Raw genomic sequence first — 24,084 nt, 5'->3', positions numbered from 1 at the left:
GGGCCTTGTGTCACCGTCCCCTCTCTGAATCTACTTCTTCCTCTAAAGTAAGGGGGGTTAGACCAAGTGATCCCCAAAATCTGGGCCGGAGGATTTCTCAGGGCCCCAAAGAGCACGAGGTCGCAGCAGGCAGGTCCTGAATCCTCTAGCTTTGCTGCTCCTCGGGGCACGTACCCCAACTCGCAGCTCCTTGAAGCCAGAAGGAGCCGCAGCCAGTCCAGTCCCTCCTTTTAGAAAAAGGAGCCGAGACCCTGGCGACTTATTCAGTCACCTGACCTCTCTCAGGGTTTCGGCGGCGGGAGTCGGGATGGTGGCTCAGGCGGAAGCTTGTGGGGAGTCCCAGGTTTGTCCGAAGAGCCTCTTCAGAGCTCGGACAACGGCTTCTGCGGCTCAGAGAGCGAGGGACTGATGGGTTTTCTGCAAAAGCGGATTGTTGGTGCAGGGGAGGAGCTCCATAGTGGTCGGTGTCCCCGGAGCCACATTTTGGTGTGTGTGTGTGGTGTCTTGGCTGCTTGCCCCCAGACCCCCCTTCTCCCTGGAGATGGCCCATCCTGCCCAGGGCAGCTTCACTACCTGCAGGGCTTGGAGAGGAGTCAAGGGCCCCTTGTACACACTTACAGTACAGCTTAGGACAGATTTCAGCTGGGAGCGACTAGCCAAAGAAAGAAGAGACAGAGAGAGACAGGGAGAGACAGACAGATGGACAGGGAGAGACAGAGAGACAGAGACAGAGAGAAACAGGGAGAAACAGAGAGAGAGAGAGAGAGAGAGAGAGAGAGAGAGAGAGAGAGAGAGAGAGAGACAGGGAAACAGAGACAGAATGAGAGAGAGAGAATGAGAATATTGATCTTTTTAGTTGTAGCTCCCAGGAGGAGGAGAGCATTTTTGAAGTACCTACTATGTGCTAGGCCCCAAATGCTTTATAAATACATTTCATTTCATCTTCACAGCTGTGGGAGGCAGGTGCTGTTACAGTCTCTATTTTACAGATGAGGAAACCGAGGCAAACAGAGGTTGAATTGAGTTGCCCAGCCTAGGGAGTGTCTGAGGTCAGAGTGAGGAATTCCCCTAAGAGCGAGCCGCGCCCCCTGCACAAGGTTTGGCGCGGCCTGGGTGTTTCCTTAGTCCCGTCCAACTGGGAGAGCCGGTGCTTCTTTGCCCTGTGTCCCCTATTTCAGGTAGCACTTATAGAGCTATTTTTTCCTTTGCAGGAAGCGGGGCTTGGCGCTCAGCCCTGTGCCCTTTCCTGAGCTGACTTGCTAGGAGCCCAGCCCCCGCCGTGTTCCCATGGGCCATCGCTCGGCCCCAGCCTCGCTCCCCGGGTGGCCCTGACCCCCTTGCCTGCCCAGCCCCTGGGCCCCTAACTGCTAACTAATGAGGGACTGTTTCAGGGAGGGGGTGTTTCTCAGATTGGAGACTGTAGCCCGAGTCTCCCCTCTAGGCTTAACTATGAAATTAAGGCCCCCAAAATGGGGGGTTTCAGCTCCAGAGCCAAAGGAACTGAGTTCGAATCTCTCCTCTGATGCTGGCTGGGTTATCAGGGCTCACTGAGAGCTGGAGCCCACGAAGTCCTTTCCCCTCCCGGCTTCCTCCGAGAGCTTCCATCAGGACCGTTCTGGGGCAGCCCAGTGTCGGGGCCAGACAGGGCCAGCATTAACGCCCTCTCCCCAGAGGAACGACCATGAAGACGTTTCCCCAGGAGCTGCATCACTGGGGTCTCCACAGAGCCCTGCTCTCATCCTCCCGTAGATCAGTCTCACGATCCCATCATTCAGCTACGAGTCATGGTTCTGAAACCCTGAGGAGAGGGGGCCATGTCGGCCTCCAAGGGCATTTAGTCTCTGAATGTTCTTCCTTGAATTCTCAAGGAGCTGTGGTTTCATGAATCCTGGATTTAGAGCCGGAAAGGGCCTTGGAAGCCGTCCAGTCTCACCCCCTCAATTGACAGAGAAGGAAACTGAGCTTCTGAGGAAGGGAGGGACTCGACCACAAGTGGAATCTGACCTCTGACTCCAGACCCTTGCCCTTTCTGCCGTAACTCACCTTCAAATTCCCTGGGCCTCAGCTAATAGTTAAATCAGTCTCTCCCATCCTCGGGAGGACAGGTGGACACCTCCCCGGCCAGTAAGATTTCCCAGCACCCTGTGGCCGGGGATTAGGAAAGATCCCCAGTGAAGCCTCGGCCCCCTGACCTTCCCTCCCTCGGGCTGGAGTCCTGAGGGTTTCACCAAGGGTTGTCGGAGCCGGACCGGAGCGTGGATGATGCAGATTCCGGAGCTCTGTCTCCTTGGGTGCGATTTCTATATTTAGTCCCAATTACCTTCTCAGCATTAGGAGAAGTCATTTGACGCATCTGTGGAGATCAGGTACTTCCCATGTGCTCGTTGCTCCAAGGGAAGTGTGAGAGTGACACCAGTCTCTTCCCCATCTCCAGCTCCATGCTTTGGACGCTGGGGCATTTCCAGCATGGTTTTAGGGTTTGTTATTGGCTCCAGCGACTTAATGGGCTCACTGAGCTCTGCTGGGTGGTGCCCCCGGGGGGCTCTCCATATGCTGATGGCCCCCACCCACCAGCTTATGCCCCCTCCCATGTGCCCGCCCGCTACCCCAACAGTCCTGGCGCCCAAAATGAGGCACGTGAGCCTTCAGAATCAGAGGTGCCTGGGCAGGGGCGTCAGTCAGGCAGAAGCAAGCTTGGGAGGTTGCAGGAGGGGGGAGGAGTGATGGGGAGCTGTTTAGGCAGCACTCCTGGGGTGGCGGGGGCCTGGAAGACCCGGACCCTCACCTGCCCACACTGTGGGCCATCACCCGGGAAGGAGCAGCTGCTTGTCTTGGGACACTCGACTCCCTCTGGGTGACGACTCCTTGCCAGTGGTCAGCCTGTCTTTCCCCACAATAACTGATACCTCCCCACGTCATCCAGCTGGTTCTAGAGCCTGGTCTGCTCTGCTCTGGGCGCTAACCTTTCCTCGCCAGCCAGGGTTTGCCCACCGGCCTCAATGACCCAGCTTGGGCCTGGATGACCCAGCTTGGGCACGCAACACTCGGAGCTCGGGCTGTGGGACGGCGTGGGCTCCGGCGGGCACTTTCTCAGTGGGCAGATGTAGGGGAAGGGAGTCGACTCGAGCAGGGCGGCCGGGAGCTCTCCCTCGGCCCAGCCTCCCAGATGGAGGCCGGGGCCAGACATGGTGATTTACTGCGAACATTTTCTCACAGTTTAGAACCAGCCTCAGGCTGTGATAATAATGATGTTGTTTTTAAATAGTCCTCCCTCGGCTCCCCCCCCCCCCAATACAATTGATGTGACTCCAGTGCTGGGTTGGAGGAAGGTTCGGATCAACCACTGATGTAATTGATCCAAATTTGTTTTAATTGCCTACAGCGACATCGTTCTCCATCCCGGCCCCCAGCACCTCCGAGTTTAATTCTCAGTGGCAGCCGCATTGATTCAGATAATAAAAAGCTCTCTGGTTCGAGTCGCCAGCAGGAAGGGGCGATCGGAGCTCTCTGAGGGCCCGGGCCGGACACTGAGGAGGCTGCCTTGCCCGGGTCGCAGGGACAGGAGGTGGAGATGCCGGCGGTTTGGCGGCCTCTGCCACGGCCTTGTGGAAAAGGGGCTCTGGCTGGCAAGGTCGTCTGGCCCATCCTTTGTCCATCTGCCTCCCTGCAGACTCAACTGCAGCCCCACGAACCTGGGTGGGGCCTTAGTATATATATTGACGACCGTATTTCCCACTAATTGGCTTCTTTTGTAATCATATGTATTTTATGCATGTAAAAATACTCTGCTCTAACATGTATGGGGGGGAGGAACAGAAAATGTTGCCATTCCAAGACCTTCTTTCCGTCCTGCAGAAGGACAAAACAGAACAAATGCAAAAGGTCTCCAGGTAGAAGTGGAGGGGAGGGGGGCTGCATTTGAAACTCCAGGTGTAGACACAATGAAACATAACGGTGCAGGTGTTAGCACTCGGGGGGACGATGCAGCAAAATCAATGGGCACAGAAAGGGGGCAGGAAGAGGGACTGCCCGCCCAAGCTTTAGGCAGCCGGTAGACCATAAGCCCTCTGAGGGCAGGGACTAGTTGACCTTTTTTTTGTTTTTTGGTTGTATCCCTTAAGCCTAGTTCGTGCCCAAACGCATCGGGTGTCCAGTGTGACCTGAAAATGCCGAGGTGCTAGCTTTGGAATCAGGAAAATCTGGGTTCAAATCCAGTGGGATTTGTGACACTGGGAAAGCCTCTTCACCTGTCTTCTTCAGTTTCCCCTCTTGTAAAACGAAGATAATAATAGCACCTACCTTGCAGGGTTGTTGTAAAGATCAAGTGAGATAATATTTGTAAAACATGTAACACCGTGGCTGGCTCAGGAAGTGCTTAATCAACACCTGTCCCCTCCCCGCTCCAGAGTGGGAATTAGCTGACCGGCTTGAGAGTCCGGCTCGGACCTCTCAGGCCCCTTCTAGACCTTCTAGACCTGAAGCTGGAGGAGCCTTAGAGATCCGCTATTCCACCTCCCCACCCCCCCTCATCTCCCAGGTAGGGAAAGCATTTTCCCCAGCACAGGCGGCAGGAAGCGGCCGACCCGGGCCCGGCCCACCTGCCGAGGAGTTGGCCTTTCTGCTCGTTCGCCTCCTCTCCGAAAGCCTCCCCTGTACGTGTGAAAGCGAGAGGAGAATTGATATGTCTAAATCGCCTTAAATCGCTAATCTCATAGAGAGTGAGGTTTGGGGGTTGGTTTGGATCTGGGAAATTTCACTCAATCCCTAATAAAAAGATGGGCACAGAAACCGAAGCCACAGGGCTTTGGAAGTGGATAGGTGGATAGGCTGGATAGGCCGGAAAGGCTCGGGGCCCTCTCTGGGCTCCAGGCTTGATGGGGATGGGGTGGGGGGGGCATTGGATTTCTAACTGGCTCCTCAGAGAGCAGGAGCTTCCTCTGTGAGAACGGTGGCGGCTCATGGCTGACGTCAGATCTTCCGCCCCATTTGAGGGAAGGAGGTGAGCAGCATGTTAATGAAGGGGGCCGCAGGGAGACCAGAATATGAGGTGTGGGGGTGTTAACATCAGGGAGAGGAGAGTGTGAAATCCCAGCTAAGAAAAGAAGGGAGACAGAAAAAGGAGGCAGCCCATTGGTCTGAATCTAGGCCTGCCGTCCACCTGGGGCCGAGGCGGGGTTTGGGATCCACCGATGGGCAGAGGGGGGAGATCCAGGGCTCCCTCGGGAAGTCGGCGAAGGCTGGAGACCCTGTGCCCAAAACCGCCTCCGCTCGCCGTTCCGGCCTCGACCGTCCTGCCAAAGCTGTGGTGCAGGGGGGCAAGACACAAAAAATCACAAATAATCTCCAGGCAGAGAACGGTGAAGAGAGCCAGATGTCACTGAGAGCCGTGACTATTGGGAATGGAAGGAGTCCCAGGGTGTACCTGGTCCAACCCCTCCCTAAAACAGCCCTGAAATGGCTATCCATGCTCCTCATAAATACCCCCAGGAGGGGGGACCCAGAAGGCAAGATCATCCCCAGGGAGGTCTGTTTTGGGAGGGAAGACGCCTACTATGTGCTGGGTACATTTTGTAATTATTACATGTAGCTATAATTATGATCTCATTTGATCCCCACAATAACGCCGGAGGTAGGAGCTATCATTGTTCCTATTTTACAATCAGGCCAGAGGTTTGGGGGGGGGGGGGGGAATGTCGATTTTTGGCCACGCCCACTTTCGGGTGGCTGCTGGACCAATAATCAGAGCTTGGAGTCTGGAAGAAATGAGTTCAGATTTAGCCTCGGGCACTTACTAGTGGTATGACTCTGGGCAAGTCACTTCCCCCTGCTTGCCTCAGTTTCCTCATCTGTAAAATGAACTGAAGAAACCACTTTTGAATCTTTGTCAAGAAAACTCCAAATGGGGGAGTCAGACACGACAGAAAATTGACTGAGCATAATATTCATAATAATATAACCACTGGAGGAGAAGGCAGTTTATCCTGGGTCCCAGGGTCTGCCAGGGGAGCAAGGCTCTAGGTAGTGATGGCCCTGGATGTCACCTTCCAGGTCGTTAAAGTGGGTGTTCTCCAGTCACTCGGGAGCCGGGCCTGGAGACAGTGGTGATAATGCCCTGGCAACGGACCCGCTGGAGAGGGAGCGTTTATTCCTCTGGGGGTACAAGAAAATCAAGTTAATCCACACCTAACAAATTCATTAATTCAGACACACACGCGGCCATCAGGGCTCCACCGCTGGCCAACGGGTCAAGGTCTGGGGCTTTGGGCGTCTCTCCCTGCACTTGTTCCCTGCTGTAGAGCCGAGTGGGGGCTCTGAGCTATTCATGGCCCCTTCTGCCAGAAGCGAACCCTTAGGGATTTCTCCATTGGGATCCCCACTCAGTGTCTCAGCCCTCCAGCTCCCCTCCAGCCCCAGGGCCCATTCTCTTCCACCTTCCCCCAGAAATCCGCGGGCTCCCCAGCAGCTGCACACCCCCGCTCACGGCCATGACTTTTCTCATGCTTTTCCGGTTTCCACCCATTCTGTCACCAGTAACTGAGGGCCGGCTTCTGCCCCACTTCTTTCTGTATTAGCAGTGCCAGGAGAACGTCCCTAAGCTCTCTTCCAGTCAGGAAAAAAGCTCATTACACTGGACACTGAAGGTGTTCCCCTAAGCCCTTCCTTGTATGGGGAGCCATCCTCCATCTCCCGGTGCCTTCCCTGGAACCATGACCTTCCCCATCCCATCTACACCTTCCCCATCCCGTCTTCACCTCCTCCTGTCCCGTCTACACCTCCTCCCCCAAAGTCTGGCCCTTGGAAAAGGGCCAAGCAGTGGAGGGCATGAACAAGGTTGCAGGGGCAGGGTTTAAATGCATGGGGAAGAAAAAAAAAAAATAAATGCATGGGGAAGAGTTTTAGGCCCTTTAATGGAGTTCATTTCCGGATGATTCTTCTCTCTTCTCGCTGCTTCCTTGGGGGGTTCTGGGTAAGACGGACAAGCCCCAGTTGCGGGCCCTCTGACACGGGGCCCCCATGGATGTGGAGGGGGCCCGGGGCCTGGGGGGAGCCTGGGGCTTTTCCTGCTAACTCTGCACTGACTTCTCTCTCTCTCTCCCTCTCTTTCTAGCCGCTGTCCTGCTCTCTCTAGCCCGGCGGGCCATGGTCTGCCAGGGCTAGCCCTCTGTCCTCTCTCGCCTCCTTCTTAGGTGGGTATGGCTTCCTTCTCTCTGCATGTCTTCTCTCTGCATGTCAGCCGACCGGCCGCCGGGGCGGGCACCTGCAGGGTGGGCACCTGTGGGGCGGGCACCTGCCTGGTGTCTGTGCCAGCCTTTGGGGGCGGGGCAGCAGGAAGCGGGGGTGCCCGGGCAGCGGGTGGACGATGGCACTGACTGTGAGGGGGCGGCTGCCCTCTGAGGCCAGTGTCTTCATGTGAAAAGTGACTGGACGAGCACTGAGGGGCTTTGAGTGCTGACCCCCCTCTGTTCTCAGCCCCCCCCCCCAGCTCTGACATCCCTGTTCTCTGGCCCCTCCCTAGGAGAGGTCCTGTTTTAGTTCCATTTTACAGAGGGAGAAATTGGCCCTGAGACAGACTAAATGAATCGCCCAGACCTTAGTAAATGGCCCAGCATTCGAGCTGGGGGCTTCTCCTCTCAACCTGATGCTCTGTCCCTGTGTCACTCAGCTACCTCCGAGGGGCTCCTCCTGACCTCCTCCCCAGGCCCAGGGGGGCTTCCGTGCCCTCCCCATTCTGGAGCCGCTTCTGAAGGCGCCCCCTCCCCACTTGGATCTGGTCCGCGCCTCCGGCCTGGACTCTGGGCTCTGACGGGCCAGGGGAGCCCGGATCGCTAGTTTTTTTTAGCTGCCAAACCATTCTGCAGACTCAGCTTAAGCTTGCGGTCCACTGAGACAGCCCAGCTCCTTTTCACATGTCCGTTTTCTCTGGTAGCCGTGCGACCTTGAGCAGATTATTCGGAAGCTTCCTTTCCTCCTCTGTAAAATCAGGCTCCGAGGGCCGCGGGGGCTGCGAAGGCCGCTGCACTTTTATAATATCGGTAGGAAACCCGCCTCCCCTCTTCCCCCGGCTTTTCTGACCCGGCCGCCCTCCCCGATTCTCCCAGGCCGGCCGGTCCCCTTTAGGCCGGCGCTCAGTGCAGGGGGCGGCTCCAAGGCCGGCCCCCAGAGGCTTTGCTCCCGCGAGGACCCGAAGGCGGCCACGGGAGCCTCTTTTCCATCAGGGGGATCAGTTACTTTAAACTTAGAGCCGCTCTCGGGCTCTAAGCAGCCGGAGCTCGGGGAGGGCCGGCTCTGGGCTCGGGCCAGCGCACACTGAGCCGCTCCCCGGGCTCCGGCTGCTCCCCCCGGACACCGAGCCGCTCCCCCGGCCTCCCGGCCCTCCCCCGGGCTGCGGCCTGCTCCCCCCAGGCTCCAGGCCTCTCCCCCGGGCTGCGGCCTGCTTCCCCAGACACCGAGCCGCTCCCCGGTGCACCGCGCTGGCCTGGCCCCTCCCTAACCTCTCCTTTGCCCCGGGCAGCCGCGTCCCAGCGCCATGGACGACTACGACATCCGATCGGCCGCCAGCATCCTGGCCTCGGTCAAGGAGCAGGAGGCGCGCTTTGAGCGCCTGACGCGGGCCCTGGAGGAGGAGCGGCGGAACGTGTCCCTGCAGCTGGAGCGGGCGCACCAGCCCTGCGAGCAGCCTCGGGCCAGCACGTGCGCCATTGGCAACGGGCAGCCGCTGGCGACGGCCTGGCAGCAGCTGGTGCTGCAGGTAACCCTCCCTGCATGTGCCCGAGGCCGCCCGGGGCTGGGGGCTGGGCGGGGCTTTCTCCTGCACGTCTGCATGCGGGAGAGTGCGGGGATGCTCCCCTCCGGTACCTGTGCGGCTCCCGTGTGGGGAGCCTGCGGGCGGGAGGGGGCGCGGCCCGGGGAGCCTTGGGCTTTGGGAGGGTCGTCCCGAGGATGTGCGTCATGGAGGTCAGGAGCCCCCTCTGAGCAGGGGGCGCCGTGTGTTTGGGGGCGCGAGGCTGGAGGGGGCCAAAGCCCGGGGTCGCCGTGTCTGGGACGGGACTGGGCAGGTGGGGGGGAGGGGCTGCCCAGGAGGGCCGGGCCAAAGCGCAGCTCAGGCTCTGGGGGTTCCTAGGCCTGTCAGCTCGTCTTCATCCGAAGTCCGGGCCCTTTCCCACGGGGCCGCGCGGCTCTCCTCCGTGGGGCCTGCGAAGCCTTCTGGGGCCTGCGTTATTCTGGCCGGGAGCGGGGCCTGCGCTTGACCACAGACGGGTCTGGGGGGAGCGTGTGACTCACCTGGCGATGGTCCGCGTCACCGAGGACCGGACTGTGCCGGGGAGGCCGCTGGGAACCGCTCTGGTCCTGGAGAGGGCCCGCGGCAGCGTCTCTTCCCCACTAGCTTTGGTCCCGTCCCGATAACGGCATTTTAGTAGAAGGATTCCCGTAGCTATTTTGGGTCTTTATATTATTCATTTAAAAGCATGGTTTTGAGAAGGGACCCATGGGGTCCGTGACACAAAAGCCATGGAGAAACCTGGCGTAAGGGAGCAAAGATCGAGAGCTTGACAGCCTGCCGTGGGCGCCGGGTCGGAGATCTGAGGCTCAGGGGAAGTTTGGGTTCATCCAGTTCTGCTTCCTCATTTCCCAGGTGAGGAACCTGAACCTCAAAGTCCATCCATGGTCCCAGAGGGAGTGACGGTGGGTGTTTGTCCTCCAGTCCCTGGGACTCTGGGTTCCTAGTGTTCATGGTAGTGAATACTCTGCTCTGAAAGGTGGGGTGATTTGTAACGGAGAATCTCAGGGGGAAGCGCAAGCTCATGGAATCAAAGATTCAAATGATTCTCAGCTGAGGGTTTTAGGGGGAAACATGCAAGTGAACCTCGGACTGATGGTATTAGAGATTAAAGTTATTCTCAATTGATAATCTTTTTGAGGGGGTATTTTATTTTATTTTATAATTTTTTATATAGCTTTTTATTTACAACCTATATTTATAGGTTATCTGCGTGGGTAATTTTACAGCATTGACAATGGCCAAACCTTTTGTTCCAGTTTTTCCCCTCCTTCCCCCCATCACTTGATAATCTCAGGGGGAAGCACAGCGGTGGGGGCTCAAGTTGATGACAGTAGAGATGAACATGATTGATAGTTGATAATCTGGGGGAGGAAGCACACTAGTGGGGGCTTAAATTGATGGAATTAAATATTAAAATAATTCTTAGCTGATTATCTTAGGGGGAAACGTGGAGCAAGCCTCAGACTGATGGTATTAGAGATTAAAGTGGTTCTCGATTGATAATCTCAGCGGGGAGCTCACCGGTGGGGGCTCAAGTTGATGACATTAGAGATGAACACGATTCACAATTGATAATCTCAGGGAAGCGCACCGGTGGGGGCTAAGCCCATGGCATTAGAGAATTACTCCCAACTCCTCAGGCGCACCTCTAGAACCGGGGTGGGGAATCGGAGAACTGACTTGTCCGTGGGAATGAGAGCGGACAGAGGCTACCCCGAGAGTTTACATGGTCTATGTCAGTACCTTTCCCTCACAGACCCTTGCCACCCTTGCCACCCTCTTGGCTCCCGATCGCCTCCCAAATAAGAACAAGCCAGTCCTGATTAAATCCAATGTCAGATGAGATTGGGGACATTCTGTTGGCACCTTGGACTGGGCCTGGCACATATTAAGTGCCTAATAATGTCCTCTTGATTGATTGATGGATGGCAGCAACATGTTCTGCAGCCCCAGGTCGGGGGTGTCATAGGAACTGGGATCCAGCTCTCCTGGAATGCCGCCCATCTGTCTCACAGGCACCCCAGCCACGCGCTTCAGTGCTCAGGGGTCATTCCTGGGTGCTGCTAAGGCATGGCCCTGTTCTGTGCCCAGCCCTGCTCTCAGGACTCTCAGGCTCACCGGGGAAGGGGCATCTTGAACAAAGAAAGCAAGCAGACGTGGGCCAGGCTGTGCCCCTGCCCAGAGAGGCCAGACTTCCTATTGGTCACTCGGCCGGCCTCAGCCCCTCCCGGCCAGGGTTTGGCCACATTTTTGGTTGGTGCTTTATTGCAGCTTACCCAAAATAAACTAGCTTTTTATGATTCCCTGGGACTGGCGGGGCTCCCCTGGTCCCCGCTGGGCAGCTGTGTGTTACCACGCTGGGCTTCTTTGGTGTTTTTTTAAGGATATTCTGTTTTTTGTTTCCTAAAGAAGAGAAAAAAGGAAAGAAGCCAAGATTCAGAGGGTCTGTATGAGTGCACACAAAGCCAAGGGCTTCTGGAAGTCGGTCGCCAGCTCCTTGCACACTCTGAGCCAGGGACCCCCTCCCCTCTAACCCATGTCCTTTCCCTTGAAGGCCGAGCTGCATTCAGACTGCCTGGCGAGAGCAGGGACCCATCCCTTAGCCCTCCAAGACTGGCCCCCCAGCCGGGCACCCGGCAGGGGCGCAGGGGAGCAAGCTGACTTAACTGGGATCCACTGATGAGAACAGGGGCGAGGGGCCAGCTCAGTTGGCTCAGGCTCTCGCCTTCCCTGGCTTCTTCCAAGTCTCAACCAAAGTTCTGCCTCCCCCAAGAAACCTCATCCAGCCTTCCTTAATTCCAGTGGCTTCCCGCCACTGAGAAGCCCCAATTTTCCCAGCCGTGACTTGTCTCCCTCATTAGACTGGGAATTTTTGTTTTTGCCTCCCTTTCTATCCTCAGGGCTTAGCACGGTCCCTGGCACATAGGAAATGCTGGAGAAATTCTGTTTGACTGACTGGTCAAACCTCCAAGGAGATAGTCAATTGAGGGTCAATTCTAATAAATTGATAAAGTAGGGCTGGAACGGGGGCAGCAGCGTGGCTGGGGCAGTGGCCGGAGATGGGGCGGCAGCGCTTCCAGAGGTGCTCATGGGGTACCCATTCATTGTCCAATAGCTGCAGCCTCGATCAAGACAAGTGAGGATCCCCTACTCAGTCAATCCAGATCCTCTCCCTTAGCTACAATTAGCCCACTACATTCCACCCTCCTGGGGACGTGGTAGGGAGGACACGTGCACAGCTCCCTATAACACGGCCTCTTGGGTGGGAAGCTGGTCTTGGAGACAGAAAGACCAGGTCCAAACCTGGTTCCGACACGGTCTTTGTGGGCCTCAAACAGTTCCCAGCAGGAAGGAGTTGCCTCCACGGCTTCTGTCCCAAGGGGACTTCTCTGAACTCCCATCTCATCCACCCTGCCCTGTGCAGTCTTAAAATTAATGTCTGAAATAAAAAGAAACTGAGATACAAAATTGCTGAGCAAATAAATAATGCTTTAATAGCAAAGCCAGCGAGTTACCATTAAATGAGGTCAACTAATGACAAAGGAATGATTTATGGGCTTATTTTTATTACGGAAAAGGGGAATCCCAAATAGGAAACTTGCTTTGCACATCGTTCTATTGGACAGGACAGGCCATCTGACAGTGGGCTTCTCCCAGGCTTTCTTAACCCAACAGGGACATGAAGCTGTCGAGGTGAGACTAACCCAGAAGTCTTTGCTCTGCAAGTGATGCCTTTTGTAACCAGAAAGCTTCCTGGGAAAGAGGAACCTGGGGTCTGTAGTGAGCAGTCACCCGCCATCTTTCAGCTGCCAAGCTGAGAGAATTCTATTATTCAGTTTCATCGTTAGCTCAAGAAAAAGAGGGCACTTCTCCCCTAAGACCTTAGTCGACCCCCCCTTTCTCCAGCTGCCAGAAACTTAGCCTTAAAAAGAGTCTTATAATCTTAGGATTATTTTATTCCTGCAAACATCTTGTCTTACTCTAAATTATCTGCTACTAAATGATAAAGTCTTATCCATCTGTCCGTTCGTTCCATCTCTAGGTGACCTAGATTTAAGAGAATATCGGGGTTCATCTGGCCACCTTTTCCTAAAGAAGGGAGCTTCATTCTACGATCAAAGTAAAAATAAACCCAAATAATCGATACTGAGTTCCTTCTCACCAGCTCCTCTGGATCCAGGGTTGGACGTTTGGGATTTTTGGGGACCAGAAGCCTCTTTGATTATTATAGTCTGGGGAATCCTTCTCCAATTCTTGTTTTTAAATGCACAAAATAAAGTACATCGAATTACAAAGGAAACCTACTGTATTGGATACAGTTCTTGAACTAAAGGGAAAAAAACAAAACAAGAGTCTCAGGTTAAGAACTCCTGCTCTAGACAGAAAGGACTTTTGTTATGTACGACCAAACATCCTTCCTGCTAGGTACAAGTAGGCTGCTATCTGTCGGTGGATGAAATGGCCACACTGGGAGTTCCCAACTCTTAAAAAACACAACTTTTCCTGAGATTCCCATAATTCTGTAGTCAGTGCAGAGCAAAGGACTGAACAAAACATAATGAGGAGTTGGAGGAAGGGTGGCTGCTTCCAGACGAGGAAAGAAGGCTATCCTGGATGAGGGACAAAGTAAGAAAAAGCCAAGAGATAGCAGGGTCATGTCAAGTCAGCTAAGCATGTATTAAGTGCCTACTGAGTGCAGGCCATGAAACATCCAGCTTGGTGGAGCATTGATTATCCGAAGGGGGATAGTGTGAGGAGAGGTCTCGGAGATAAGGAGGATGGAGACAGGCGAGAGAAGGCCTTGATGACCGACATTGGAATAGCATTTAATCCTATGGGCAGTGGGAACCCATGGAAGGTGATGTGGCCAGCCCTGTGCTTTAGGGAGGCTAACCCAACAACATATGAAGGACAGACTGGAGAAGGGAGAAAGTGGAGGCAGGGAGGCCAGGAAAGAGACATCTTATTTTTTTTTAAATGGCTAATACAACTTAATTTCCAGTGCTTAGCATAGTTCCTGGCACACAGTAAGCACTTAATAAATGCTTGTTGATTGATTGACTGATACCCGGCACTCTGGTGACTATTTCCAGGTCAGTAGCTTCGTGCTGCTTGTTAGTTTTCCAGACTCTTTGGCCCCTTTGGATAATATGGAGACTCAGAGCAAGGCCTGAAAACCAGATGGGGAAGGGGGAGGGGGACAGCATCCCTGTGCTCCTGGAGTGCTCCCAGGATGCTCTGGGGTGGCAGGGTGCGTGCGGCTGCCGAGCCGTTATCCCAGGACGTTTATTCAGTCACTAAAGTAGTTGTGATCACCTGTGCAATAGATGTCAGGGCATTAAATTTAAAGAAACAATAGGAAGAGCAGTTTTTCACTCAGTTAACATTTATTAAGCACCTACTATGTCCTCGACAGTGACTTGGGTTTGAGGGCCGGTCAAAGGCCGAGAGCTGAAGAGCGATGAGAATGATCGCTACCGTTAGTCTCATTCCGTGGACGTTACCCCCCTGCATCCTCCTGACTTAGGAAGGAGGATGATTATCTCTATTTTCCAATTGAGGAAACTGAGACCCAGAGGGGTTGGTTGATAAGTCCAAAGACCCAAGATCCTGCGGGGAATATTGGAGAATGGCCTCCAGTGGATGCAGAGCTGCTGTGATGTAGTGAGGGACCCAGAGGACCCAGATTCAAGTCACCGTCCCTCCAGGTGCCATCTCTGTGACCTTGGGGCAGTCAGGTAGCACATGGAGAGAGAGCCCAGCCTGGGGAAACTGAGTTCCAGTCCTGCCTCAGACGCTTACTGTGCGACAGCCTCAGTTTCTGCATCTGTAAAATAGGGATCAAATCATCTACGGGTTGCTATTTGTAAAGTGCTTAAAGGCACTGTACCTGGCACACAGTAGGCATTTAATAAATGCTTGTTTTCTTCCCCTCTCTGTGCTGCAGTTTGATTGGTCCAAAGGATCCTACAGTTCCAATAGATCCTCCAAGGTTCTTTTGTCTAACCTAGGTTTTTTTGTTTTTTTTTTTTTTTTTTTTTTTTTTTACACAAATGAAGAAACAGAGTCCTCGGGATCACATAACCAAGTTAAGTCAGGTCCACAAGCATTTATTAAGCACCTTCTGTGTGCAAGGCGCTGTGCTAATGACTGGGGATACAAAGAAAGGCAAAATCAATCCCTGCCCCCAAGGAGCTTACAGTCTAATGGTGCAAGGTCAGACGTAGGATTTGAATCCAGAGCCTGGGACCGCTGCTCCGTCCATGGGGGCTTGCACTAGCCCCCGTTCTGTTGCCGCTTCAGCTGGGAATCCCGCCCTCTCCGTCTGCCCTTCCTTGCTGCTCCCCTTGGCCCGGAGGGTCCGGGGCCCGGCCGGAAGCAGGGAGGAGAGCTCACATGCTCCGTGCGCGGCCCCGGTGCCTGGCTGCTTCCCGGCTCGGCCTGTGGGGGAAGGGCTTTCTGCCGGCTGGGTGCTGGGGACCGGATCTGGCCCCGATTGCAGCTGGGAGGGGCCCCAAGGTGGCGGGAAGAGATAGGACTTGGCAATGGGCAGAACAGAGTAAACAACAGCAGGGAACGGCCATGACATCACTGCCCACCAGCTGGAGCCCCGCTCCCTCTCCCCATTGTGGGCCGGTTGCTGGCGGGCTGGCATCCTGGGCTCCCAGGGGGCCTCAGACCTGGAGGGGAGGGCCCGGGCCTGAATCGGGAACGAGCCCCCCCAAGGCTCAGCCGGTCCCTGCTTGGATACACCCAGGGAGGGGAGGTTCACCACCTGCAAGCCTGACACCCAGCCCCCATTGGGCTCCGTGTCCCCTCTCCCACAGCTCCAGGCCCAAGGAGAGCGGGCCTGAGCTTCCTTCTGTCCACTATTTGGACCGTGGTCTTGGCTCCTCTGGGCCCTGCCTGTGGGTGGGTGGGGGAAAGAAGTGGGGAGGGTCCTCAGGGCTCCGGACTCCGGTCTATAAGCCTATTCCAGAGCTTGCTGGAGGGCCCCTGGAGCCCAGGAACTCCAACCCCCTCATTTTAATTTTGAGAAAACTGAGACCCCCCCCCCCGTGGTCACTGAGGGGATTTGAACCCAGCCCTTGTGCCTCCACGTTCTGCTGGGGAACTCTCAGCTGGGGCAGGGAGCCCCGGCTCTCCCCGAGTTGGAATTCCCTTCTGAGATTCCCTGAGGAGCCGCCACCAGCTTCTGAGCCAGCGCCAGGGCAGGGCGGGAGTTTTTTCCGGTTGCTGAGATGTGCTCGTGCATCCTCCTGTCCCGCCCCCCTCCCCCCCTTCCCCCCATAGAACCAGACTAATCCCTCTTCCACTTGAGGGCTCCTCAAATATTTGTGACGAGTGATGGAACTCCTCCAGGCTTTGCTCTTCCTGGCTAAGCCCCCTGGAGCTCTTCCCTCTGAGCCCCAGGTGAAGGCTGAAACCAGGGTGGGGCAATGGGGACTGTGTCCCAAGGCGGTGGAATCCGAGAATGCCCACAATAACTCCCAGCCTCCTCGCTGGGGGCACTTAGACACCCTAGCGAGCCCGAGCTGCTTCTGGGGACGGCCAGGCCCGAGACTTGAGGCGCAGGAAGTCTCCTGGGGGAAGGGGGGGGCTGACTTTCACTTAACGGCTGCACTCGGGGTGAACTTCTGCAGCTCCGCTCCCTCCCCTTGTTCCAGGTGCTAAAATTCCTCGTTAAGGGCCCGCCTCCCGGTCACCTTGTCCCTGACGTGCTCCCAGGTTTTTATCAGCGTCCTTCCTGAGAGGAGGCTCTGACTGACTAGAATCCTCCGGACGTGACCGGGTTTCAAGCCATGTCCCTCCTCCCCATCCCTCCTCCCCCGGACCCTGGCTCCCGTCACCCTCCCCTGGACCCTCCAGCTTCTCAGGACCCAGGACTTCAAGGCAGAGTCCATTGGGGGTGGGGGGGGGAGCTTCGTCCACTGACCCCTCCCTGCCTTAGGAGGCTGATGAGCTTGGGGATAATGGGATGGGAAGAAAAGCATCGACCCCTCCCCCCCTTCCTCCTTAGCTTAACGGCCTCCAGGGACTTCTGGGGAAGCTATTTCTGGGGCCCTCCCCCAGAACCTTCCCAGCGCCCCAAGGGACAGATAATGTAGATATGGGGGTACAAAGAGAGCCAGGCAGATAAGCAGAAAGATAGATGAGTAGGTAGACAGGCAGAGAGATAAATAAGTAGAAATATAGATGAGTAGATAGACAGACAGACGAATACAGACAGACAGACAGATGGAAAAATAGACAGGTAAGTAGGTAGATACATATATGGACAGATAAAGAGATCAACAAATACAGGCCGACAGACAGGCAGAAAGATAGATAAGTAGATGGACACAAATAAGTAGACAGATAAACAGATGAATAGACAGAGAGAGAGATGGCTAAATAGACAAGTAGATAAGTGGGTAGATAGATAGATGGACAGATAATAGATCAATGAATACAGACATAGACAGATAGATAGACAGAATGCATGCTCTTCTTCCTCCTCACCTTTCACCTTTATTTTTTTTATTTTTATCTTTTTGGTTTTTCTCATTTCTTACTTCTTTTGTAAGTTTTTTTTTTACTCAAAACATATGCAAGGATAATTTTCACTGACCGTTAAAATTCACCTTCTTTAACTACAAAAATAGAAAGAGTGCTGTATTCAGAGCCAGGCCCTCCTTGACTGCCTTGTGACCGTTCGCCCCCCGGGGTCTCAGTTTCTTTATCTGTTAAATGACAGAGTTGGACAAGCTTGAGGCCCCTCTAGCTCTGGATCCTGTGGTCCTGACTCGGGTCTCCCGACTCTGAAGGTCAATGCTCTGTCCGTCCCGGTCAGTCTCTGTTAAGCTCCTACTGTGTGCCAGGAGCCAGGATAAGCTTGAGAGACACAAAGACAGGATAAACCATATTTACTCTCAGGAGACATAAGAATTGTCAGCAGCAGCAGCAGCAAATATTTATATAGTGCAGACTCTGTGCCAGGAGCCATGGAGCTCCTTTACAGTATTATCTTATTAGATCCTCACAAAAACCCTGGGAGGTGGGTGCTGTTATTACCCCATTTACAGATGAGTAAACTGAGGCACACCAAGCTGAATGACTCGACAAGCAAGCATATGAGGCTGGATTTGAACTTGGGTCTTCCTGACTTCAGGAAGCCTACGTTAGAGCACCTACTATGCTCCAGGCACTATTCAGTACATTGGGGTTTGAGAGCAGGGCCCTTCAGGCCCCTCCTGCCCACCCTCCTTCCTCATGTGTCACTGCAGCTTAGTTCACAGAGGGCTTTGTGGACACCTTGTGTCTCCAAGGGGGCCCCTGGTTCTAGCCACAGATGGACCCTGTGTGCTGGGCGGGGCCCTTTGATGTCCAGAGGAAACAAAGCATCCTTTAAGAGACTTTGGGGGGGAGAGATCAGCATTAGTCCCTGGACAAGGGCCCGACAGCCCCATCCCAGCCCCCCCCCTTGCCTTTGGTCCCTCCCACCATGAGTGTCCTTCCCCCTTGGGAGAGACCCAAAGCATCTGCAGAGCCCTTGGCCTCCCCGGCCCATTCTGCCCCACCTGCCGGGGGAGGACGAGGAAAGCCAGGGCCATACCGAAGCTCTGGGGTTCTATTTCTTCCTGAGCCACCAAGGGCTTCTCTCTGAGGATGCCCTGGGCCTCCCCTTCTATTTGGGGCACCCGGGACAAGGGACCACAGGAAGCTGTGCCTTTAGTTGGGGGTCGAGAGAGGAGAACGGCAGGAAGGTCAGGGATGGGGCTCAGCTGAGATGCTAAAAGGGCTAAACCTTCTGTGATGTCCTGGGACAAAGCTCCTTTGACCTACCCTCGTTACAGGCCTCTGGAAATCGTTTGAACCGGGTGCCTTAGACAAGGTGCTGAGAACAGAACATGAAAGGGAGGAAAGGCCCTGGAGACTCTCCGTTATCAGTGATGTTGAAGGAGGGAAAGAAAAGGGGTGTGGCTTAGCCAAGGTCACACAACTCCCATGGTGCTCAAGCCAAGTTCAAGGCCGGAGCTCTGCCTCCAGACCTAGTGTGCTTTCTTTCACAACTTGCTACTTAAGGCCCTTAAAAATCATTTGTTTTTACAACTTTTCTTTTAAAAGTCCCTCCCCCCCCCCCCAATAACAGATGTCTTTCACCTCCTCTCACCTCCTCACCCCTCCACAAATGGAGAAAGCAAGAAAAACAAAGGCCACATGACAAACATCCGGAGTCAAGCAAAACCAAATCTTGCATTGGCCACATCTAAGACAATCGGGTCTCCCTCACCCGTTGGGGGGGGGGGGGGCTAACGGGCTTCACTGGGAAGCCTCTGGAACCAGGATCATTGGGTTCGTTTCCAGTTACATCCTCCCACTTCCTGAACCCAGAGCCTTCCCTTACTACAAAACATTAAAGAAAGAAAGGCATTCAGCAAAACCAAGGAGCACACAACACACGTACACACTAGTCTGGCCCCGCAGTCCCCCACCTCGACAAGGAAAGAGCAAAGTGCATTTTCCCATCCTTCCCCAGAGCCAAGCTTAACCAGTGCATTTACAGAGTGCTTCACTTTGGGGCTGCTGTTGCTGTAGTCACCGTACACATCCCTCCCTGGTCCTGCCCACATTGCTCTCCCAGTTCATGGAGATCCTTCCCGGCTTCCCTGACCCCCTCCCTGCTCGTCGCTTCTCACAGTGCCGTTCTCACTCTGCGGGCGACAGCCTCGCAACAACAAAAGCTCTCGTGGATTCTGTCTTCTGGACTTGATGCAATTGGGGGTCCCTGGATGTGGGATCTTTTGGTCAAATGGTTAACGACTTGCTTAGCATTGTTCCAAATTGCTAAGAACATTCGAGCCAATCCAGAGGTTACCACAGTGTCACGGTGGTCCCTCTTGCCATGCCCCCTCCCAGCTCGGACTCTCCTCCTCCTCTGCCATCCTTGCCAGTTTGCTGACATATCAGACTTGTTCCAGCTTCTTCTTTCTTAGGACTTTTGCATAATCTCCTGCGGTTGTTAGTAGGTGGCTTAATCTTTCTCGCTCTGCCAAGTGTTTTTTCTTTCCTCAGGCTGATATTAAATGCACAATTTGGGTGCATTTGGAGATGTTTAGCCAAAGCCCCAGAGACGGTGAAGGTCAAAGCAAAGACTCCAACCCAGCGCTTGTTCTGGAGTGAGAGACTTGGGGCAGCGAGGTGGTGCAGTGGATAGAGCACCAGGTCTGGGGTCAGGGAGACCTGAGTTCAAATCTAAGCTCTGAACAAGTCATTGTTTGCCTCAGTTTCCTCATCTGTAAAACGGAGATAATAATGGCACCTACCTCTCAAGATCAAAGGAGATAATATTTGTATGGTGTCTGGCACATAGTAGGCACTTTATAAATGTTAGCTATTCACTTTTAGCTACCTGGGTGACTGTAGACAGGTCCCGTCACCCCCCTGCCTTCATCTTCTTTGCCTATAAAGTGAGGCGGTTGGTCTAGAGTCCGAATCTCCCGGAAGTGACCTTGGTGGTCTTGCAGAAGTCATTCTGCACTAACCATTCATCCTACATAGTTCTGGATGAGTTCATGGGGAACTGAGTTCAAATCTGCTTCCGGCCTCTGATGACCACCGTGCCCTTTCAGTCACCCCGTCACCCTGGACCTCAGATTCCCCATCAGTAAAATGATCACTGAAGTCCTGCAATTCTAAATTTATCCTCCCATGAATCCAAAGCCTCTCCCCCTCCCCGGGTCTCCATTTCAGACCGGCCTGCGGGACCTCTAAATTCCTTCCAACCCTCCATCTGGGGTCCCGTGGGCTCCCAGCCCTTGCCAGCAGGGACAACCTCCACCAGACCATCCAACTCCCCTGGGCCATGCTTAGGGGCAGTGGGTGACATCTCCCTGGGATCTGTGGCGAGGTCAAGGACTTCCAAGTTTTAGGCCCCTCCAGTCGGGGTCCTCTCTCACCTCCCCCACCTCCCCACCCCCATTAGGGCATAAAGCCCCTGAGGGGCTCACCACCTCTCTACTAATGTCCTCCCCTAATAATTAGGGAATTTTCTCCCATGTTGAGCTGAAATCAGTTTTCCAGAAACTCCCCATTCTTGGTCCCGGTTCTCACGGTGAGGATCCACGTCTGGCTGCTACTCTGGGAGTGGGAGTCAGGACCTCGGGGTCCGTGCTGGGAGGGCAGAGCCCGGGGGGGGGGTCGACTCGTAAGCTGGGAAGCAGATAGCCCATGGCTTGGGGGCGGAGCGTGTGGTCTGTGACCTGGGAGACGGAGCCGTGGGTCCAGGATGAGGGAGACAGAACCGAGGTGACTGACCTGGGAGACAAAGCCAGGGGCCAGTGGCCTGGGAGGCAGAAGCCTGGGTCCGTGGCCTGAGGGAGGAACGTGGCTCTGGGAGCTTGGAGGCAGGACTGGGGGGCCCCGGTCCACAGCCGGGGAGACAGAGGGAAGCGGGGCCTCTGCCCCCGAGGGGAGCGAGGGCTCGGCCCTTGCTGTGTTTTGCCCCCTGGCCCCGGGCCCTGGCCGGCCGGAGAGCTGTGTCAGACTCCCGTTTGGCAGCCGCTGCCGGGCCCCAAACCAGGTCATTTGAAAAAGTGAAACTCAGCAAGCGGGTAATCCGGGGCCAGCTGGCCTGACTCGCTGGCGTGTGGGGAAAGGACCAGAAGCAGCTGAAATAATGAAGCCGGCTGGGGGGGCCGCGGCCCAGGGGCACCCCCTGGACACTGCTCCAAGTTCAAGTCCCAGCAGAGGGCTTCGGGGAGGGCTAATTAATGGAAAAATGCTCAAGGTGGGGCCGGGCCAAGCCTTGAACTCCGCGTCTGGGGCCGTTCCAGCCACCCCTTCTCCCCTGCTCCTTATTAAACCTCTATTCACTCATGGAAATGTGTGCTTCGGGGCCCAGCAAGGGATGGGGAGGGGGGGCGGATCCTAGCGACCGGAGAGGGGAGCAGCGGGGGCCCCCCCGAAAATGGGAGGGGGGAGCCTGGGATGTTCCGGGGGGGTGGACAACAGCTCCTACTCCAGTGTGGCCGGCCACTGCGGGGGGCGGTGGGAAGAGCCTGGAGGGAAAGCTCACCACACATGTGCCCCCCCCCTTATTTCCTCCCTGCCTCTTCCATCACACTCACAGAGACACAGACACTCACAATCATACACAAAATCACTCACAATCATACACACAAAATCACAATCACACTCATTCACACACACACTCACAGAGACACAGACACAATCACACACAAAAATCACTCACAATTACACTCACAGAGACAGACGCTCACAATCACACACAAAATCACTCACAATCATACAGTCGCACACAAAATGACTCACAATTACACTCACAGAGACAGATATTCACAATCACACATAAAATCACTCACAATCACACTCAGTCACTCCTCCCCTTCCCCCCCAACCCAGGTGTCCTGTCACGGGTAGAGAGACAGAAGGAAAAGGGAGAGAGAAGGAAGCTGAGGGAGAAGGCTGGGCTTGGGGGGTCTCTGAGGCCAGGATCCCCACAGCCCCCAGGACCACAGGCCTGTTCACCTGGTATGGTCCCGGAGTCTGGGCCACCCCTAAGGTCAGGCCCTCCGTGATGAAACCTCTGGGTCCTGTCACTCAGGGCAGCTCATTCTCTGTGCCACAGGCCTCAGTTTTCTAATCTGTGATATGGGGGGATCCCTTTCTTGGCTTGCCTCAGGGCAGGCCACTCTAGACACCGTCTCCTCCCTTGGTACCAGCTGAGATGCCCATTAGGGATAAAGCCCGGTAGGAATCAGCCCCCCGCCCCAGGCCCCCGATCTCTGGCTGGAGGAGGCCACAAGGGCCTTCTCTGGGCCTGGCTCTCGACTTAGAGGCATGAGAAGGGTGTTAGATTCCCAGGGGCCCAGGGTTCCGGGGTGGGGGGGGGGCTCCGCCGAGGGGCCTCCAGGGTTGTAAGTGTGAGAGCGGGAGGAGAGGCCCCCAGCCCCCTCCAGAGTATCCCTGTGGGAGAGTGTTCTGGCAGCCATCCCTGGAGGGTCGGGGAGCCCTGCTTGGAGCTTTAGAATGACAAAGGTGAAGGCACAGACCCAAGGTCCCGTGGGGCCCTCGGTTGTTGGCCGGAGGCCCAGGAGCCGGGTGGTCAGGCTGGGCCCTGGAGACGCCCCCCCCCACCCCCTGGCGAGGCCCAGGTGGCTGGGACTCGGAGCACAAGGGGCAGGGGAAGGAGCGGAGGGACCTTGACTGGAGGGCGGGCACACCGAGGAGCCGTTTAGTGGTGGTCCCGGCTTCCTGCTGCCTCCCCGCCCCCAACCCGCCAGCTTTTCTGGGCAATGTCACATTTGGCCGCCTCCAATTGACCTTGTCCAGAGGATGTATCAGCACCTCCCTGAGGACCCCCGGGAGTGGGGGCAGAGTTTGTCCTGAAAGGAAAATAACAAACTGGCATTGGGGGGGGGGTCTGCTCCAACCCACCCAGCTCTGACCTCCCCTGTTCTAAGTTTCCTCCCGACCCTGACAGCCCGTTTTAGGGGCCTTTCTTCCCTGCTCTGACACCCTAAGGTCCCTCTCCCCTCCACCCTTACTTCCCAGGCGTTCCGGGCAGGATCTGGGGCTCCCTCTCCTCCTCGGGCCTCTTTTCTGTCGCCCCCGGGCATCCTCCGGGAGCTGGACAGGAGACTTCTCTGCCCCAGGCTCCCGGCTTAGCCGGTGAGTGGGGTCCGAGGGCCTATGGCCGGATCGTTGGGGTCAGGGAGAGAGCTCTGACCTCTGGGGACCTCTGGGGGCCTCAGTGGCCGGGTGAGGTTCCCGAGCTTTCCAGAGCCTTCCCTCCCCCGGCCCCGTGTGGGCGGCAGGGTCAGGAGTGGCCAGCTTTGCCAGCTTTTTGATTAAAGGCTTTCTCTGCCCCAAGCACGGGGTAAGATCTGGTCCAATTGCTTCCTGCCCTCAAAAAGCCCCCATCTGATGGGGGAGATCTGGAGGCCCTGGACAGGGCGGAAGAGTCCACCATGGGGAACCAGGGCCCCCAAGGGCTTGGCCCTAGGGACCCAAAGGACTTTGGAGCGGGTTGGTTGGGTCTTGAAGGCCAAGAGGTTTGAGGGGGGGGAAGGGAAAAGCCCAAGAACCAGAGGGCCCCGGGCAGTTGGGGGGGAGGGTTAGGTCCAAGGTGGGCAAGGGAAGGACCGGGGAAAGGTGGGAGGAAGGGAAGAAATCCCAAAGGGCTTTGGGGAAGGTGGGAACCCTCGCCTCTGAAAAGGGAGGCGGGGCTTGGAAGGGCAAAAACTGGCCGGAGCTGCCTTTACCCCCCCCAGGGGGCAACCTTTGGGGTTTGGGGGGGT

General features: G+C 55.6%; 1 protein-coding gene across 1 annotated transcript in view; it reads left to right on the top strand.

The window, feature by feature from the left end:
• The window catches only part of ARVCF (ARVCF delta catenin family member), a 256,808-nt gene that overhangs the window by 160,795 nt on the left and 71,929 nt on the right, over positions 1-24,084 (top strand). The window contains 2 exon segments of the mRNA XM_031949000.1: positions 7,109-7,187; positions 8,513-8,749. Coding sequence (XP_031804860.1) covers positions 8,528-8,749 — 222 coding nt within the window. The 5' untranslated portion in view covers positions 7,109-7,187; positions 8,513-8,527.

The sequence above is a fragment of the Sarcophilus harrisii genome, chromosome 1 (assembly GCF_902635505.1).
Source record: "Sarcophilus harrisii chromosome 1, mSarHar1.11, whole genome shotgun sequence".
NCBI lineage: Eukaryota > Metazoa > Chordata > Mammalia > Dasyuromorphia > Dasyuridae > Sarcophilus > Sarcophilus harrisii.
Note: the sequence above shows the minus strand (reverse complement) of the source record. Positions and strands in the feature narration are given on the sequence as shown.